The sequence below is a fragment of the Theobroma cacao genome, chromosome 4 (assembly GCF_000208745.1).
Source record: "Theobroma cacao cultivar B97-61/B2 chromosome 4, Criollo_cocoa_genome_V2, whole genome shotgun sequence".
Lineage (NCBI taxonomy): Eukaryota > Viridiplantae > Streptophyta > Magnoliopsida > Malvales > Malvaceae > Theobroma > Theobroma cacao.
Genome location: NC_030853.1, coordinates 30,626,240 through 30,642,933, shown reverse-complemented (window position 1 = coordinate 30,642,933; position 16,694 = coordinate 30,626,240). Strand labels below are relative to the sequence as shown.

At 34.7% G+C, this 16,694-nt stretch overlaps 1 protein-coding gene across 1 annotated transcript; it reads left to right on the top strand.

Moving 5' to 3' along the window:
* On the top strand, window positions 15,034–16,502 carry LOC18603512 (translationally-controlled tumor protein homolog). Its single transcript, XM_007035543.2, has 5 exons — window positions 15,034–15,181; window positions 15,528–15,601; window positions 15,691–15,819; window positions 15,916–16,073; window positions 16,168–16,502. Exons 1-5 carry the CDS (start codon window positions 15,154–15,156, stop codon window positions 16,283–16,285), a joined length of 507 nt encoding a protein of 168 aa, XP_007035605.2. The 5' UTR covers window positions 15,034–15,153; the 3' UTR covers window positions 16,286–16,502.

Sequence of the window (16,694 nt, the reverse complement as noted above, 5' to 3'; positions counted from 1 at the left end):
TGATGTGGGGTTTAAATGGGTTGATTTTCCTTTAAAATAATATTAAATCATTAAAAAGTGCCATGTATCACTTTTCCATTGGCCCGTTTTTAAAATTTCGTCCTTTAAACTTCAATTTTTTCACCACTTAAAATACCATAGTTATTCATACCAAAAATAAATAAATCCTATGATTTTGACAAGTTTTGGGTGAAAAAATTACGGTTTTACCCCGAGACGACAAAATTATCGTTTTGCCCCTATGTTTCGAAAATTGTCGAAATTGAAAATTTTCACTTCCTATCATTAAATTATACTCCAAATAGTTAATTTTGATCAAAAATTTCACTCCATGATCAAATTATTATCTTAGGTGACAAAATGACGATTTTACCCCTGAACATCAAAATTTTTAATTTTTTCTCCAAATGAACCCTCGAACTCCGAACAATCATTTTTAGTCATTCCTGAACTGTAAAATATTAAATTTCATCCTATGATTCCTATTTGAACTAGTTCGAGGTTAAATCAACTCAAGTGTACCGTTAGGTACAATACCGAGTTTCATTTATTCTTAGGGCTTTTCTAGCGTAATAACATGTTACTCAGTACATGTATGTCGTGACATGTGTTTATAGGGTCGAGTTTTACACTAGAAGTCTGGATGATATTTATCATAGGTGTTTAGTTGCTACAACTGAACCTGATACATATCAAGAAGCAGCAGAATCTGAAGAATGGAGAGCTGCAATGCAAGAAGAGATCAACACAATAAACAAAAACAAAACATGGTAACTTGTTGACAAAACAGCAAAACACCATGTAATAGGAGTTAAGTGGATCTTCAGGAAAAAGTTCAACTCAAATGGTACTCTAAACAAGTACAACGCAAGACTTGTTGCTAAAGGGTACTCACAGCTTCCGAGTGTTGATTTTCTGTAAACTTTTGCTCCTGTAGCTCGTTTTGAAACCATTTGATTATTATTTACATTATCAGTTGCATTTGGATGGAAGGTGTATCATTTGGATATGAAATCAGCATTCTTAAATGGTATATTGCAAGAGGAGATCTATGTTGAACAACTAGAGGGATTTAGAATGAAATCTCAATCTGACAAGGTTTACAGATTACATAAAGCCTTATATGGCCTCAAGCAGGCTCCAAGAACCTAGAATAGCAAAATTGACTCATATCTGGTGAATCTCGGGTTTGAAAAAAGCCCCAATAAAGCAACCATGTATATTCTCAAACATAATGGCATAGCTCAAGTAATTATTTCCTTGTATGTTGATGATCTTCTAGTGATAGGATGCAATGATGAAGAAATCAGAAAATTCAAGTCTGATATGAAGAAGAATTTCAATATGTCAGACCTTGTTATGATGAAGTATTTTCTTAGGATACAAATCTGCCAAACTAACAAAGGCATTTTCATATCACAGGAGAATTACATTCAAGAAATTCTGAACAAATTTCACTTGAGCTACTACAATTCTGTGTCAACTCCTCTTGTGGTAAATTAGAAATTTTTCAGTAATGATGGTTGCAAATTGAGAAATGCATCAGCTTTCAAAAGTTTGGTTAGAAGCTTGTTGTACATCTGCTCCATACATCCAGAGTTAATGTTCTCAGTCAGTCTCTTGTCCAGGTTCATGAAAGATCCCATTGATGTTCATTTTGCTATAGCTAAACACATTCTTAGATACTTAAAGGGAAGTATCAAATTTGGTATATTTTATGCATATTACAAGACATAAAATTGGTTGGTTACTCAGATAGTGACTGGGGAGGAAGTGTTGATGACTCCAAAATACTTCTGGGTATATTTTTACTCTTGGCAATGGAGCAGTTTCCTGGAATTCACATAAGCAATGTGTAGTTGCTCAATCATCAGCTGAAGCAAAGTATATAGTAGCCAATGCAGCAACAAATCAAGCTATCTGGTTAAGATAAGTCTTGAATGATTTGACCTTTGTTCAAGAAACTTCAACTAGTATATTTGTTGATAACAAATCTGCCATTGCCATTACAAAGAATCCTGTGTTTCATGATAAAACTAAACACATTAAGGTGAAGTTTCATGCGATCAGGGAAGCTGAAAGGAATGGTGAAATTGTTTTGCAGCAATGTTCATCTGAGAGTCAAATTGCAGATATCATGACTAAAACTCTGCCTAAACTGAGGTTCGAAACTATCAGAACCATGATGAGTGTCAAGGATGCAAGCTTTAAAGAAGAGTGTTAGGAATCAAGCATTGATCAGCTTGCTACGTGGACATGTATATGTCCATTTTGCTTTGTTGTACTGGTTATAAAGTGCCTAATGTACATGTTAATGATGTGTTGAAGTGCATGTAACTGGTTTTAACACCTGTCTTTATGTGTAACAGGTGTTACACTAGCTGTATATATACAATATGCTTATGCAGTGATGAATACAGAACTTTGAACTTATCGTTTTCAGCTTCTTTAATGCTCGGTTCTCTCTCAACATGCTTGGTTCTATTTTTTCCTTCCTAGAATCAAGTTCATAACAAGTGGCTTGACTCATGATTCATGAACGTAACGGAAATGCGAAGAGTTTGAGTAGGTTGGCTTTTTATGACAAAAGCAAATGCGTGTAAAAAATTAAAATTAAATTACTTTTTTATGTTAGAAAAAGAAATTAAATTTTTTTTAAAATAAAGACTATAATCAAATCAAATAAAAAATAAGGTGGAAATAAGTTTGTAAAAAGTGATTTTATATTTATATTTACACAAACAATTATAATTGCTAGTTCACACAACTTGAATTATTACCTAACAAATATATTCATTAAACGTTACTTCAATCAAAACTTATTAAGCACATATACTCACACATAAAGTGCTCAAACAAAGTTTCAAGCTGATAAATTGACCAAATGGTTTGGATATTACTTCAGGAATCGAGATTGTGCAAACAATTGATATGAAAGTAGAACAAAATGATAAAAAGAAAGATGAGAGCTGTAAAAAAAGAAAACAGGGTAGCGGATGAAGAGAAAGTTGTTTTCATTAGTCAGCAGACTTACAATATATACAAGCATCAATCAGCTAACACTTGTTTATACTAAAGGACAGGTGTTAAACCTTTAAAATGCACACAGACACCATATGCCAGCTGATAAGTTTTACCTTAAAACTAGTACAACGAAGCAAAGTACAATAAAAGATAATATAAATGCAAGCTGAGTCAATGCATGCTTTATCTCTAACACTCCTCCTTAAAGTCTGCATTGAAAACCTTCAGTTTAGTTCTTAACATTTCAAATCTGGACATAGGCAGGGTCTTGGTCATAATATCTGCTAACTGGTTTAGAGAAGAACAATATTCAAGAGCAATTTCTCCACTTCTTTCAGCTTCTCGGATTGCATGGAACTTAACCTTTATGTGTTTAGTTTTGCCATGAAACACAGGGTTTTTTGTGATAGCTATTGCAGATTTGCTATCAACAAAAATGTTTGTAGGAGTATTCTGTATAAAGGTCAAGTCTTTCAGAATCTTCCTCAACCAAACAGCTTAGTTGGTAGCAGCATTGGCTGCTATATACTCTGCCTCAACTGATGATTGAGCAATCACAGCTTGCTTGTGTGAATTCCAGATGATTGCACCATTGCCTAGGGAGAAAATGTAACCTGATGTGCTCTTAAAGTCATCAACACTGCTTGCCTAATCGCTGTCTGAATAACCAGTCATATTGATTTCTTTTGCTCTTGCAAAAAACAAACCATGATGCATACTGCCATTCAAATATCTGAAAATGTGTTTGGCTGCAGCAAAATGAATGTCAGTGGGCTCTCTCATGAATCTGGATAGAAGGCTCACTGAATACATTAACTCTGGTCGAGTTGAACAAATGTAGAGTAAGCTTCCAATGAAACTCCTATAACAAGCAAGATCTTTGAGTTTACATCCATCATTCACAGACAGCTTTTGATTTACTACAAGTGGAGTAGAAACAGGCTTGCAGTTGCTCATATGGAACTTGTTCAAGATATCTCTTATATAATTTTCTTGTAATACAAAAATGCCTTTGGTTGATTGGCATATTTGCATTCCAAGAAAGTAGTTCATCAGGCCTAAATCAGACATGCTGAAATTCATCTCCATATCAGATTTAAACTTATTAATTTCAACTGTATTGCATCCAGTAATCAACAAATCATCAACATACAATGAAATGATTACTTGAGCATGGCCTTTTGAATGAAGTACATACAGAGTAGCTTCATTAAAACTCTTCTCAAATCCAAGACGTAATAAATAAGCATCAATCTTGCTGTTCCAAGTGCGAGGTGCTTGCTTCAGCCCATACAAAGCTTTATGCAGCCTATAAACTTTATCTGGTTCAGATTCAATCTTGAATCCTTCTGGCTGCTCAACATATACCTCCTCCTGCAATGTACCATTCAGGAAGGCTGACTTAATATCAAAGTGATATACTTTCCAACCAAATGCAGCTAAAATGGCCAACAATAGTCGAATGGTTTCATACTGAGCCACTGGAGCAAAAGTATGCAAAAAGTCAACACCTGGTAACTGCGAATAGCCCTTGGCAACAAGTCTTGCCTTGCACTTGTTCAAAGTACCATCAGAGTTAAGTTTCTTTCTGAAAATCCACTTTACTCCGATCACATGTTATTTTTCAGGTCTATCAACTAGTGTCCAGGTATTGTTTTGATTAATCATTTTGATTTCTTCTTGCATTGCAGCTTTCCATTCATCTGATTTTGCAGCAGCTTGATAAGAATCCGGTTCTGTTAAAAACATCAAACTTCTGTGATAAACATCATCAAGGCGTCGAGTACCTCTCACAGCGTAATGCTCATCATCATCTGCATCTGGCATCTGATTTCCAGCTTCAGTTTCAGTTTCACCAGCTTCATGAACTCCAATTATGAATGGAGACCTCACTGCTTCTGACTCACTTGTCCTCCAATTCCATCTTGTAGTTTCATCAAAGATTACATTCCTGGATACAATGACTTTATTTGATTTTACAAGATAGAGTCTGTACCCTTTGGACTGCTCACTATAGCCAATGAATATTGTTGTTTTTGATCTGGAATCAAGCTTGGTTCTATACATTTCAGGAATTTGATGATAGTAGAGGCTTCCAAATATCCTGAGGTGTTCAATTGAAGGCTTGTTGTTGTACCAAGCTTCATATGGAGTCATTTTTGATAAGGCCTTTGTAGGTAATCTGTTGAGCAAATAAACAGCTGTGCTGCAAGCTTCTGCCTAGAATTTCTTTGGAAGGTCTTTCTTAAACAACAGACATCTCCCCATATCTAGTATTGACCTGTTCTTTCTTTCACTTACTCCATTCTGCTGAGGTGAGTAAGGGACTGTGAGCTGATGATGTATCCCTTCAGCTTCAAGATACTTCTCAAACTGTGATGAGGTAAATTCCCCACCATTGTCTGTTCTTAAACACTTCAACTTCAAACCTGTCTCATTTTCAACCTTAGCCTTAAATTTGATGAACACTTCAAAGGCTTCATGCTTAAATTTAAGAAAGTATATCCAAGTCATCCTGCTGAAATCATCAATAAAGATTATGAAATACTTACTGCCACTAAGAGATTCTTGGCTCATAGGTCCTACAATATCTAAATTGACCAACTCAAGCCTATTCTTTGATCTTGTCAGGCTAGCAGAGGGATATGGCTTACTGGTCTGTTTGCCAGACTTACAGACACTACAAACTGATGACAGTGTGCTTAGCTTAGGTAGTTTCTTTACTAACTTTAAAAAACATAGCTGAGTTAAGTAATTATAGCTACAATGGCCAAATTTCTTGTGCCAAAGTGAAGATATATCAGTGTTGTTAGAGCTGACTTGCATGGATGCATCAGTTAAATTAACATGAAAACACCTATTTCTCATTGGCACATTCATTAACAAATCACCAGCAGGATCATAAATAGTGTAGAAACTACCTTTAAACACAAGTATATATTGTTTTTCCATCATCTGTCCTACACTAAGCAAATTTTGTGCTATATCAGAAACTAAAAGAACATCATCAATATACCTTTGTCCAGATGGAGTTTGTATGCCCATTGTTCCTCTGCCAACAGCATCCAAATACATTCCATTTCCGATTTTCACTTTTGAATGATAATATGTATCAAGTTGAGTAAACAACAATGAGTTTGGTGTGACATGATTCGAGCTGCCACTGTCCAGTAGCCATTGTGCATCATCAGTCATGTTACTACAGGTAGCCATGAAGAGCTGCTCTTTTGAAGATTCAACATTCTCGGCTGCATTTGTGATCTTCTCATGTGCATCAGGTTTGTTCTTACAAGCCCTCTCTACATGACCTAATTGTTTGCATGCATGGCACTTTACATCTGGCCTGAACCAGCAATATGCCTCTGTATGACTTCTCTTTTTACAATGAGGACAAATAGGGAATTTGGTCCTTCTATGTTGACCTTTTCGACCCTGAATACTCCCTTTCTCCCTATCCTTGACATCATTCACATTTTTCTTTACTGAGGAATCTGCATGTGCCTTGCCTTTCATTCTAGCTGTGAAAGCAATGTCAGTTTTTTCACTCTTTCTAGCAGCCCTCTTTTGTTCATCAACTTCTAAAATATTCACCAAATCTGATATGGTGAGCTGTGAGATGTCTTTTACCTGTTCAAGGGAAGATACAGTTGCATCAAATCTCTCAAGCAGGCTTATAAGGACTTTCTCCACAACCTTAGCATCAAACAAAGTCTCTCCCAACAATCGAATTTGATTGACGATCTTCATCACAACATCAATGAACTCTTGCATAGTTTGACTGTCTTTCATCCTCAGTAATTCATATTGCCTTCTGAGGTTCTGAAGTCGAATCTGTTTGTTTCTGCCAGATCTTAAAAATTCTTCTTCAAGCTTATCCCAAGTTTGCTTAGCAGTCTCACATCCCATAATTCGACTGAAAACAGATTCAGTAACAGTAGATTGTATGAAGGACAAAGCTCTGTATTTCTTTACTATATCCTCTTCATATTGCTTTACCTGTGCTGGTGTAGCATTTTCTCTCAATGCTGGTACTGGTGTCTCGGTTTCAACTACATTCCACCTATTTACTCATCTGAGAAAAGCTTTCATTCTAATGGCCCACACAGGATAATTAGAACCATCAAAAATGAGTGTTGTTTGCTGTGTGATAGTTAAGGCTGGCATATTGCTAAGGAAATAAGCTTTTGATGGATGAAAAGAAGTCTTTTATCTGGTACAAGGATCAGTTATAGCTCTGATACCATGATATGAAAGTAGAACAAAATGATAAAAACAAAGCTGGGAGCTGTAAAAGAAAGAAAACAGGGTAGCGGATAAAGAGAAAGTTGTTTTCATTAGTCAACAGACTTACAATATACAAGCATCAATCAACTAACACTTGTTTATACTAAAGGACAGGTGTTAAACCTTTAACATGCACATAGACACCACATGCCAGCTGATAAGTTTTACCTCAAAACTAGTACAACGAAGCAAGGTACAACAAAAGATAATATAAATGCAAGCTGAGTCAATGCATGCTTTATCTCTAACAACAATGAAGACCATTTGAACTAGCAGATGACACATTCTTAGGGAGTCCTATTGCGTACATCGCTTCAAGCTGATAAATTCACCAAATGGTTGGGATATTGCTTCAAGAATCGAGATTGTGGAAACAATGGAGACCATTTGAACTAGTAAATGATACATTTGTAAGGAGTCCTATTGTGTATATTGCTTTAAACAAAGTTGCAAGCTAATAAATTGACCAAATGGTTTGGATATTACTTCAGGAATCAAGATTGTGGAAACAATGAAGACCATTTGAACTAGCAAATGATACATTCTTAGGGGAGTCCTGTTGTGTATATTGTGTGTGCAACAGCATCCTGACAACAGGCTAAGCATGTCAGGGATGTTCATTCCTAAGGCTTCTTCAGCACATCGTTGCACAATAAGGATCCATCTCCCCCAACTCATATTCATTAGATGCAGCGACATCCCCTTCCCTTTTTTGTGAAGGTTGAGTTAGATCAATTGCTTATTGTGGTTCATTCTGAGAGGCTATGCTCATGGAAGCCACGTCTGAAAGATTCGGAGCAATATCTTTCTAGGTATGCTGCATGCGTCCCAAGGAACAAATTAATCTTGGACTATTCTTTAAGCCACTGTTCATATTTCATACTTAGTTCAGCTATAGAATCTACGTTGCTTTCATGGAAGAGGTCTGTAGTCTGTTCAGATGATGATGCATGGAATGGAAACCCAGTCTGTACTGATGAAGACGACCCTGCATGATCCAACCGAATCCATCTCCCTCAACGCATATTCATTAGATACAGCGACATCCCATTCCCCTTCTTGTGAAGGTTGAGCTAAATCAATTGCTTCCTGGGTTTCATTCTGAGAGGCTATGCTCATGGAAGCCACATCTGGAAGATTTTGAGCAATATCTTTCAGGCTATGCCGCATACGTTCAAAGGAATAAATTAATCTCTGGATTGTTCCGCAAGCCACTGTTCATATTTCCTGCTTAGCTCAGCTGCAGAATCTGCGTTGCTTTCATGGAAGAGGTCCGTAGTCTGTTCAGATGATGATGCATGGAATGGAAACCCAATTTGTAGTGATGAAGACGACCCTGCATGATCCAATCGAAGCCCATTGGATATATTCCCCATAAATCCAGTGATCACCCCCCAGCCAGACGCCATTGAAGCATGAACTGCCGGTGGTGGTGAATTGCCAAATGGTCGTGACCATTGAAAGTTATCATGGATTGGACCATTTGTCACTGAAGCAAGTATGGCTGGTGATGATGAACTACGGCAAACAAATGAAAGAATTAAGAAAATATAGAAGGTTGAGCAGGTACATGTAACATGTATGCAAGGAAAATAATTGTTCAGATTCTACTAATGCTAACCCCTGATTGTCATGAGCAAACAGATGACCAACAGACTCCGTCTGTGTTGCATGCCCAAAGGATGCAAATCTAGTTGTAACCTGATTAGCACTAAATTCTGCAACTGCACCCCTCAAAGGAGAATGACGATGGATGTCATTGGAACCAACAACCTCACTGTGCTCAACCCCGCGATTATCTGCACCAAAAAAAGTGTTTGTCAAGAAATGTTTGTGAGAGATTGCTCCATCTTTTCGGTCATTACCGAAAAAAAAAAAATAAATTGCCAACAACTTACACCCATAGGCTACCGATAATCTCCTGGCCCTGTAGTATATAAAACATCAATGTCAGATATACAGGAGCCAATGCTCCTATAATATAAGGAATAAAAGAACCAAGGAAGATCAAAGTTCAAAGTAAATTCCTTCCTTTGCAAAATCCTAATAAAAAAATTTGTTCAATATGCCAAACAATAACTCAACTGTCAAATATAAAATAGGCCTACCAGCTCCCCTAATGATAAGTTTCATGTTCTTTCTTCTTCTGATAGAATAAGTTTAATATTCATATGATCTTAACAATCTCTCATTATATATCAATTGCGAATGAAAGCAAAATAGCTAAAAAATTACTCTCACACTAAATAAACATGCTTGCTTACCATTCATCAGAACGGAATGTAGCCTCTTCAGTTCGTGGCTGAACGCATGCAAAATAACACAATGAGGGGAGTGAATTAATCCCAAAGAAATGAAACATAAACTACACACACACACACATAAAATGATAACATCACATTCAAAACAATTTGATGACTGCCAAGCCTGACACCAAGGCCAAATATTTTAGCTATCGTATGTCATAGATCTGCAAATGGTAATCACATCAAGCGAATGATTGATGAGCAATGGGATTCTTTCTTTCCTCCCCAACCTTCACATATACTAGATATACATCCCCACTATCCCAGTAAAAGATAAAAGTTTTTGGAGACAAACAGGACTACAACAATAAACAAATGGAAAGTTTACTACCTACATTTTAAAGAGATGAAACCTTTTTAGTTTTGGACAAAAAGGCATTATAACAAATCAAAAAGACCCAATCTTTTCCACATAAGCACATTTCCATTGAGATACTTACCCTTGGATTATACCGGACAATCTCCTCCACATCATCGTTAGTCCAATACTCTACAACCCAGTCTTGCATATTCCAATAATCAAAGCGCCTCCAAGTGCCATTTTCAATTTGTCGACAATTGGGGCATCGCATCACACCCGTCGAGTTAAAGGTAGAGCCGATGCAGTCTGAGAAAGAAAGAAAAAGCAAATGCACGATGGGAATTAGCGTGTGGAAACACAAGTAATGAAAGAGATTTCAACTTACTAGCAATAGTCAAAATGATGAATCCAACAATCTGAATAACAATATAAGGATATTTTAAACAAAACACCCATATAAAGAAAATGCTGCCCACATAAACACAGATAATAATCAAAAATACTTCCCCCAGTAGCTAACAGTAGAGAACTGGAACAACATCAAGGTCAAACCATGAGCAAATCCCTGTTTAAGATTTCTACAAATACAGGCTCCAGATTATATAAAAGGCGCGCCATATCAAACAACACAGCTTCCACAAGCAAAAAAGCATCAGAAACAGAAAATAAAATCATTAATAACTTGCAAGGCGTCATACCAAAAAAAAAAGAACCACATCACCACACCATAACCAACAACATAAAACAACAAACAGCCATACAAAATCTTCACTAAACTTATGATCTTTTCAGAGATTTATTATCAACTTACAAGTAGCAAATTTATCACTAACATTGAAACCCAATAGAGAAATAAACCCAAAAAATACAAAATATAAATCCCTATTTTATGATAATAATAAAGAACTGACAAAGATTTTACCAAGGTGAAAAACATGCGAACATCGAAGTCGCACGACGGTTCGATCACAATCGTCGGACGCCTCCTCCAAGCAAATCGAACAACAAACCATCGACCCTTTAGCGGCAGTCATTCCAAAACACTAACTCTGATGTCTGTTTTTCTCTCTTTTTCTTTCTCTTACTCACTCTTTTGTTTGTCTCTCTTTTTCTTCTTCTTACTCACTCACTCACAGATGACAAATGGTATTTATAGGGGAGGCCTCCTATTCATGCAACGTATGATTTGGAAAACAGCATTGGACCTACGTTTCCATGGAAGGAAGGTGTATCTGATGCAATTCTTGAAATGGAAGATGTATCTGATGCAATTCTTGAAATGGAAGGTGTATCTGCCACTAATGCAATTGGATTCTGACATACTAGATTTGGCAGGTCAGGTGCAGTACATGGTTGTCAGAAGAAAAATTACTATGTAGTTCTTTTTGCACGTGTGGTGAGTCAAAGGAACAAGGAAGAGTCAAAGGGGGGTTGGTGGGTTGGTTAAAATGAGAAGCGTTTTGTAATGTCGCAAGCAAGTGTGTGTAAAAAACAAAAAATTACTTGTTAGTTTTTATGGAAAAATTACTTTTTTAGTTAAAAAAAGGAAATTAAAATTTTTTTTTTTTTAAAAAGACAATAATCAAATCAAGTAAAAAAATTAAGGTGAAAATCCAAGTAATAACAATTTAAAAAATATAAAAAATTGAAGAAAAATCACAAAATTTGAATTTAACTTTTATCTTTTGCAATCGTTGCTTTAGATCCAAATTAAAAACACAACAATAATTTTAAATCCATTAAGGAAAATAAGAATCACAAACTGCTTTTTTTTACAATATCGAAAATAATATATTGTAAATATCGAATATTTAAAGAAGTACAAATTAAAACAAAAATGAAAAAGAAAATCATTATCTTTAATCTATAGTAAAGATCGTACATTTGGAGAAGTACCGATTAAAACAAAAAAAAAAAAGGAAATCTCTACCTCTATTCTATAATAAAGATCGTATGAATGGAAAAGTACGGACCAAAATGAAAAGAAAAAAGAATTCTATATCTCTAAATATATCAAACAAGTATTAAGACTATAACAAAATTATAAAAAAAAACAAAAATCAAATAACTATACAAGATACCAACTTTGATAATCTTGTGGAAGAATTCTTTCGCTTACAAGTTATCAGACCATTTGCCCAATGAAGCTTTTCTAATTGTGTCTATGTGTGAGAGACTGAGCGAGTGCTCTGTTGTGGAAGCTGCTGAAGGGTCGAGCATTCGTCGTTCAATTTGCTTGGAGGATGCGTCCGACAACTTTGATTGAACCATCGTGCGACTTCATCTTTCGCTTTCTTCTTGACAAAAATAAGAAAAGAAAGAGAAAATTGATGATTTTTAAAATTAGAATGGGTTTATAACGACTGAACTTAAAATATGTTTGACTATCATAACCTAAAGGTTTGGCGTATCTTTTTTTTTTTTTTAGGATATTTAAGTAATTTTATATAATAGAAAAATATGCGAAAGAGAATATTCGAAAATTATTCGAGTTAATAAAAATATAAACTTAATTTACCAATAACAGGTCAAGAGTGATATCAAACTCGTTTACTTTCATTATATATTAGTAACGTAATTTTGTCAAGTATTAAATGTGTGAAAGAGAATATTCGAATCATCCAAATTAATAAAATCTACATACATGAAACAAATATTAAAGTTACAATAAAATTATAAACTAGATTCAACAATCAAATAACTTTACGAGATACAAACCTTGATAATCATGTGAAAGAATTCCTTCACTTAGAAGTTATTCTCGAAAAAAGAAAAAAAAGAAAAAAATGGATAATTTTTTAGGTTAGAGTGCATTTATAACGACTGAACGTAAAATATGGTTAGATTATTATAACTTAACGGTTCAAGATATCTTTTTTTTTATTCAAAATATTTAATTAATTTTGTATAATAGAAAATGAGTGAAAGAGAAAATATCATAGTCTCTACTTTTATAGTATATTATAAGGAAAAAAGATAGATCAAAGAAGGAAAATTAATAGTGATAAAAATTGTTAGCTCACCAAATAATTCCTATAGCTAAAATGAATTATAGTAAATATTTATAGAGTAATGAAAATCTTTGTTTACTTACCTTTGGATTATATCGTAGAAACTCCTCCAAATAATACGTTAATTTTTCATATTTTTGTTGTAGATCAGTAATTGTTGTTTAGTCGTCCGTGTCACAGAAACGTAATCCATTTCTTTTTTGGTAAGTGATTTAGCAACCACATGCAACTTAGAGATCAATTCATGTTCTGCTGATGAGTCAATCTTTATTTACATTTATATTATGAATTTGAACATGTTATAGATTTGTAACCTTTCATGACACTGTGCATATTTTGCTAATTTATGTTTTATAGTCCAAGGGCTTAATTGAGCATTGAGGTGCAAGTACATGATTAAAGACATGATTTCCAATGTTTTGAAATGTTATGATATATGCACATGAGTGACCCTGCACATTATGAGGCAACAGTATTCCATAATGATGTGATGGCGCCTTTCCACAGTTTACATTATTTATGAGATGAATGTTTAAAGTTTGCATGATTTTATGATTAACGAATGAATGTAAGACTTACTTGAATTTAGAGGGCTATACCCATCTAGGTCTTTATGCCAATCATGGACCCCTAAAGCAGGTTGTGACAGACATAGATAGTTTGTTCACCAAATAATTCTCATAGCTAAAATGAATTATAGTGAATATTTATAGCATAATGTAAATCTTTGTTTACTTACCGTAGGATTATACCATAAAAACTCCTCTATATCATCTTTAATTCACTCTTCAATGTGTTCTTCCATATTGATATATTGAAAACGCTCCATGTGCCATTTTCAACTTGTTGAGAATTGGAGCATTGCACCAAATCAGTCACGTTAAATACAAAGTCGATATAGTATAATTCCCATTGTGCATTTACTTTTTTTTCTTTCTCAGATTGCATTTATTCTGCATTTAACTCGATTAGTGTGATGCAATGTCCCAATTATCGTCAACTTGAAAAAATTGGCACATAGAGGCGCTTTCAATATAGCAATATGGAAGAATGCATTGAAAAGTGGATTGAAGATCTTTTGCTTAGAAGTTCTTCTCAACAAAAGTAAGAAGATAAAAAGAAAATGGATGATTTTTAAGATCATAGTGAGTTTATAAAGGTTGAACATAAAATATGGTAAAACAATTATAATTTAATGGTTCAAGATATCTTTCCTTTTTAGTTAGGATATTTACGTAATTTTGTATAATATAAAAAGCGTGAAAGAGAATATTTGAAAATCATTCGAGTTAAAAAAAATATAAACTCAATTTACTAATAGCAAGTTAAGAGTGATATTAAACTCGGTCATTTTCATTATATATTAGTAAAGTAATTTTGTAAAATATCAAACACATGAAAGAGAATATTCAAAGCATCCAAATTAGTGCATGAAACAAATATTAAGATTACAACAAAATTAGAAATAGATTCAACAATCAAATAACTCTACAAGATACGAATCTTGATAATTGTGTGAAAGACAAGAAAGAGAAAATGAAATTTAAAATCAATTGGTAAAATTAATATTTTTTATATTAAATCAATCACATATTTATATATATTAATAAATATAAATCAATTCAATCATATAAATAAATTACCAATTATAATTTTGTAAAAAGTAATTTTATGTTTATATTTACACAAACAATTATAATTGCAAGTTCACACAACTTGAATTGTCACTTGACCATATATTCATGAAATTTTATTTCAACTAAAACTTATTAAGCCTATATAATTACACATAAAATTAAATATTAATAAATTAATTAAGAAAAAAACAGAGAAAATTCAACATCAAATTGGGCGAGGCTTCAAAAATGATAGTCCAAACTCTATGTAAACATAGATTGGGCTGGTTGACTGGATCGGGCCGGTCGACCCATCAACAGGTCCAGTACTTTTTTATTCACACATAGAATCCGTGGCAAACAGTTACATCAGCAAATCCTATCCAGGTCAAGTACATGCTTATCCCTACTGCCAAACTAGGGCAAAACAAAATAGTCGGCTTAGCTTTAGCCTTTAGCCCAGAACCTCTACCAAAACCCTCGCCTATAAATAGAAATCGTCCAATCTCCTTCAAGCCCTCTCTCGCTCTCTCGTCGCCTATCGCGTCTCTCTCTTCAAGCTCAAAAGTCTTTAACTTAGCTTCGATTTCTCAAAGAGAGAGACTGCAATCATGTTGGTTTACCAGGATCTCCTTTGCGGTAAGAAATCTTTTTGGGTTTTGATTGATTTTATTGTGGATCTGTGTTTATTCCTCGTTTGATGCTTGGATATGTTTCTATCTGGATTTAACTTAGGAAAGTTCAGTTTTGTTTTTATTAAAAATCCCATTGAGCAGAATAATTAACATTGACAAATTTTAGCCTTTGGGTGTTCAAATTCATGATCTTGGCTTTTTTTTAAGGCTAAAAATTTACAGATCTTTAACATATGCTTGGGTGTATGTTGTGGGATTTTATTGATGCAATTGTGTTGAAGTTTGTGGGGTTGAGTTGAGTTGAGCGAATTGTTGACTTGTTTTTAATTGTTATGTTAATTGATTTTCAGGCGATGAGCTTCTTTCTGATTCATTCCTATACAAGGAAATTGAGAATGGGATGCTGTGGGAAGTTGAGGGAAAGGTTGGTATTTTTTTGGAATTTGTTGTGTTAAAGTTTTAGATTGTTTGTCGTGGGAATTGGAGAATTTAACTGTTTTTTCTGCTTTGTAGTGGGTTGTGAAAGGATCTGTTGATGTTGACATTGGTGCCAATCCTTCTGCTGAAGATGGGGACGAGGATGAGGGTGTTGATGACCAAGCTGTGAAGGTTGTCGACATCGTTGACACTTTTAGGCTTCAGGTTGGTTGCTTGGTCGCTTGCTTTTACTCTTGAAAGCAATTCATGGTTTTCAATTCTTGAGCTAGATTGTGAAGAATGTATTTGTATTGCTTGCAGGAGCAACCTCCTTTCGACAAGAAGCAGTTTGTCACATACATGAAGAGGCTTATTAAGAATTTGACACCCAAGTTGGAAGGAGAGAAGGCTGAAACCTTTAAGAAACACATTGAGGGAGCAACCAAGTTTTTGCTTTCAAAGCTTAAGGACCTTCAATTGTGAGTGCTTCTGATCAGTGCACTCTTCTTGTATTTGAGGAATTCTTTTCAGTTTTTGTAAAGAAATTGAAGTTTGTGTTTGTTTTGTTTGCAGTTTTGTGGGAGAGAGCATGCATGATGATGGCTGTTTGGTGTTTGCTTACTACAAGGATGGTGCTGTTGATCCAACATTTTTGTACTTTGCTTATGCATTGAAGGAGGTCAAGTGCTGAGTTTGAGGCAGAAGCGCCTGCTATAGTTCTAGTCTTCATTATTATTTCTTGCCTTCTTTTCTATCTTTTGTACTGCTAGACTGGCCGTTTTGGTTTAACTGTTGTTTTCTTGGTCATGGAATGTTTTCGGTCTTATGGGATGACTTAATAACTTATATCATTGTTCTATTTACCCTTCTTAATTTAATTGGTGTGGTCTTTGGGAATGATTTTTGCACAACCTTGCCAAGAGATTTGACAGCATTTAAGTTTCAACTCCATTTATATATCTCTGTACATGACAGGTGAAGAAACCTTAAAATCAGCCATGTTTGTTGGATCTAATGAGAAACCTTGGAATCATCGGGTGCCTGATTGGATCAAGGCGTTATTCGATGTTAATGTCTGGAATAGTTTTTCTTCTAAGCCC